This window comes from Dermacentor andersoni, chromosome 5 (assembly GCF_023375885.2).
Source record: "Dermacentor andersoni chromosome 5, qqDerAnde1_hic_scaffold, whole genome shotgun sequence".
Taxonomy (NCBI): domain Eukaryota; kingdom Metazoa; phylum Arthropoda; class Arachnida; order Ixodida; family Ixodidae; genus Dermacentor; species Dermacentor andersoni.
In genome coordinates, this window is record NC_092818.1 from 37,325,897 (window position 1) to 37,329,241 (window position 3,345).

At 52.0% G+C, this 3,345-nt stretch overlaps 1 protein-coding gene across 1 annotated transcript; it reads left to right on the forward strand.

Annotated features, from left to right (window-relative positions):
* Positions 1–422: 422 nt before the first annotated feature.
* On the forward strand, positions 423–1,424 carry LOC129382117 (uncharacterized). Its single transcript, XM_055065490.1, has one exon. The coding sequence runs from the start codon at positions 423–425 to the stop codon at positions 1,422–1,424; it is 1,002 nt and encodes a 333-aa protein (XP_054921465.1).
* The last annotated feature ends 1,921 nt before the right edge of the window (positions 1,425–3,345 follow it).

Here is a 3,345-nt window from a genome sequence, read left to right on the forward strand (position 1 = left end):
TAAACAATTGGGTCGCCCCTCTACCCTTTCGCACACCGAGATGTCGGCTTCCGAACAACAGAGAACAAGCTCTGTCTCGTCTGCTGTCGCTACGGCGTACCCTGCGAAAAAATCCTGAAACAAGGGAACGTTTCGTGAACTTCATGAACGAGCTCTTCATCAAGGGTCATGCAGAGGAAGCTCCACCACTTCACGTGGACGAAGAATGTTGGTATCTGCCCATATTCGGCGTTCACCACCCCCAGAAGCCTGATCAAATCCGAGTCGTATTTGACTCCAGCGCTCAGTATGAAGGGGTATCTCTGAACAACGTTCTCCTGACCGGCCCTGACCTGACGAATAACCTCGTGGGGATTTTGATACGCTTCCGGCAAGAACCAGTTGCGGTTACAGCAGACGTCCAGCAAATGTTCTAGAGTTTCATGGTTCGCGAGGACCATCAGAACTTCCTGAGGTTCCTCTGGATTAAGGGCAACGATATCTCCAGAGAAATCATAGAGTGCCGAATGAAGGTTCACGTTTTTGGCAACAGCCCATCGCCAGCTATTTCAACGTATGGCCTTCGACGGACTACCCAACAAGCTGCCCCACGATTTGGTGAAGATGCCAGGAAGTTCGTTGAAAGAGATTTCTACGTCGATGATGCGCTTAAGTCTCTTCCGAGCGAAGAAGATGCCATTAGTCTGCTGCAAAGAACGCAGAAAATGCTTGCAACAGCTAACATAAGGCTGCACAAGATAGCTTCGAATAAGCAGAATGTGCTGAAAGCATTTCCTCGAGAGGACCACGCCCAGGGACTGAAGAACCTCGACTTCGGCACAGACGCGTCGCTTACGCAGAGAAGTGTCGGACTACTGTGGGACATAGGCGACGACAGCTTCATCTTCAGGGCTCCTCGTCAGGACAGGCCATATACGCGGCGAGGAGTGCTGTCGACCGTCAACAGCCTTTACGATCCACTAGGGTTTGTGGCTCCAATAACGGTTCAAGGCAAGTACCTTCTCCGTGACCTCGTGACGAAGGGTTATCACTGGGACACGCCGCTTTCGGACGAGAAAAAGCAGAGATGGGACGAGTGGAAGAACTCTCGCCAGGCACTACAGCACCTTCACGTGCGGAGAACGTATGCGCCAGTCTCGACGCTTGAAGCCGAAAGTAGGGACATTCATGTATTTTCAGACGCGTCCACACGCGTGACTGACAAGCAAGGAAACAGACACGTCGGATTTGTCATGGGAAAGGCCAAGCTTGCTCCACAACCAGAACACACCATCCCAAGGCTTGAGTTGTGTGCAGCAGTGCTTGCTGTAGAGATGACCGATTCTATACTACGAGAATTGGACTTCCAGCCGAACTCGGTCACGTTCTACACGGATAGCAAAGTGGTCTTGGGTTACATATACAACGAAACAAGAAGGTTCTAAGTGTATGTTGCCAACAGGGTGCAGCGGATACGTAGCAGCACGCAATCTGAACAATGGAAATACGTTCACACAGACGAAAATCCAGCAGACCACGCCACTAGAGCGATTCCAGCGGCACAGCTTAGGATCACGAACTGGTTGTGCGGACCTGATTTTCTCTCACGACGAGAAGAGGAAGCACGGTCGTCGAGCTTCATCCTCTTAAATCCTGACGAAGACAAAGAACTACGCCCTGAAGTCTGCACTCTGGCGACGGAGGTGAACAAACGACAGCGACTCGGAGCCGAACGCTTTCATAGACTCTCGAACTGGAAATCTCTCACTCGTGCTGTAGCAAGTCTGATCCAGGTTGCTCATCGCGCAAAGAACGCATCACAAGGAGAGGTAGCTTCCGTTGAGGCGCTCTCCAAAGCCAGGCTCGTCATCATTCGCGCAGTACAGCAGGACGCATTTTATGAAGAGATATGCTGTATCTAGAGAGGAGAGCAGGTTCACAAGACAAGCTCGCTTCGAAAGCTTGACCCATTCTTAGACGCCAATGGCTTAATCCGCGTCGGCGGCCGCTTGAACAGAAGCGACCTTCCAGACGATGAGAAACACCCTCTCTTATTGCCTGGTCGGCACCATGTGGCGACGCTTCTCGTGCGCCACCACCAAGAATGCGTGCAACACCATGGCCGACACTTCACAGAAGGAGCCGTACGAGCTGCTGCGTATTGGATCGTCGGAGGTAAAATGTGCATCTCATTCGTGCTGCATGCATGCATTTCATGCAAGAAGCTGCGAGGGCGCTTTCACGACCAGAAGATGGCTGACCTTCCGGCAGACCGAATCAGCACAGATCCTCCTTTCACGAATGTTGGAATCGATGTTTTCGGTCCCTGGATGATTGCCTCTCGCCGAACGAGAGGTGGTGTTGCAAACAGCAAGCGCTGGGCAGTCATGTTCACTTGCTTAAGCATTCGCGCAGTGCACATTGAGCTGATCGAATCAATGGATACGTCGAGTTTCATTAATGCCTTCCGAAGTTTCCTAGCAGTGCGAGGACCCATCAAGCTAATACGCTCTGACTGCGGGACCAATTTTATCGGAGCTTGCAGAGAACTTGGAATCAGCGCAGAGGGCATTCATCGCTCACAAACAGGCAAGTTCCTCAGCGGAAACTGCTGCAAATGGATATTCAATCCACCGCACGCGTCCCATATGGGTGGTGCGTGGGAGCGGATGATCGGCATTGCACGCCGAATTCTTGACTCAATGCTCATGCAGTCACGTCATCAACGGCTCACGCATGACATTCTTGCAACCTTCTTGGCAGAAGTTGAGGCCATCATTAATGCCAGGCCCGTAACTCCTACTTCGTCTGACCCCGAAGATCCCACAATCCTAACTCCGGCGACACTCTTAACCCAAAAACACGGAAGCGCATCTGTAACAACTGGGCAGTTAGATCCAAGCAACGTCTACAAACGGCATTGGCGTCTCGTGCCAAACCTGGCTGACGAGTTCTGGAAGCGCTGGCGCACAACGTATGTCACTACTTTGCAGCAACGCCGAAAATGGCAAGCAGCAAAACCTAACCTCAAAGAAGGCGACGTCGTTCTACTCAGGGATAAAGAAGCAACCCGCCACGACTGGCCCGTCGGAGTGATGACACGAAGCCTGCCCAGCGCAGATGGAAGGGTGCACAAGGTCGAGCTGAAAACAGCCAAAGACGGGGTTGTGAAAACATTCTTCCGACCAACAACAGAAGTTGTGCGTTTACTGTGACCGTGATATAGTGGTGGCGTCTTAACAACGGAAGGCACCAGACGGGGAGTGTTCTGTGCGCATCGCGAATGCACGGCCAGACTTTTCCTTCAAGAGGGAAGCAAGCCTTCGTTACTCATATTGCTCTCTCTTTCACTGACCCCTTCCCCGC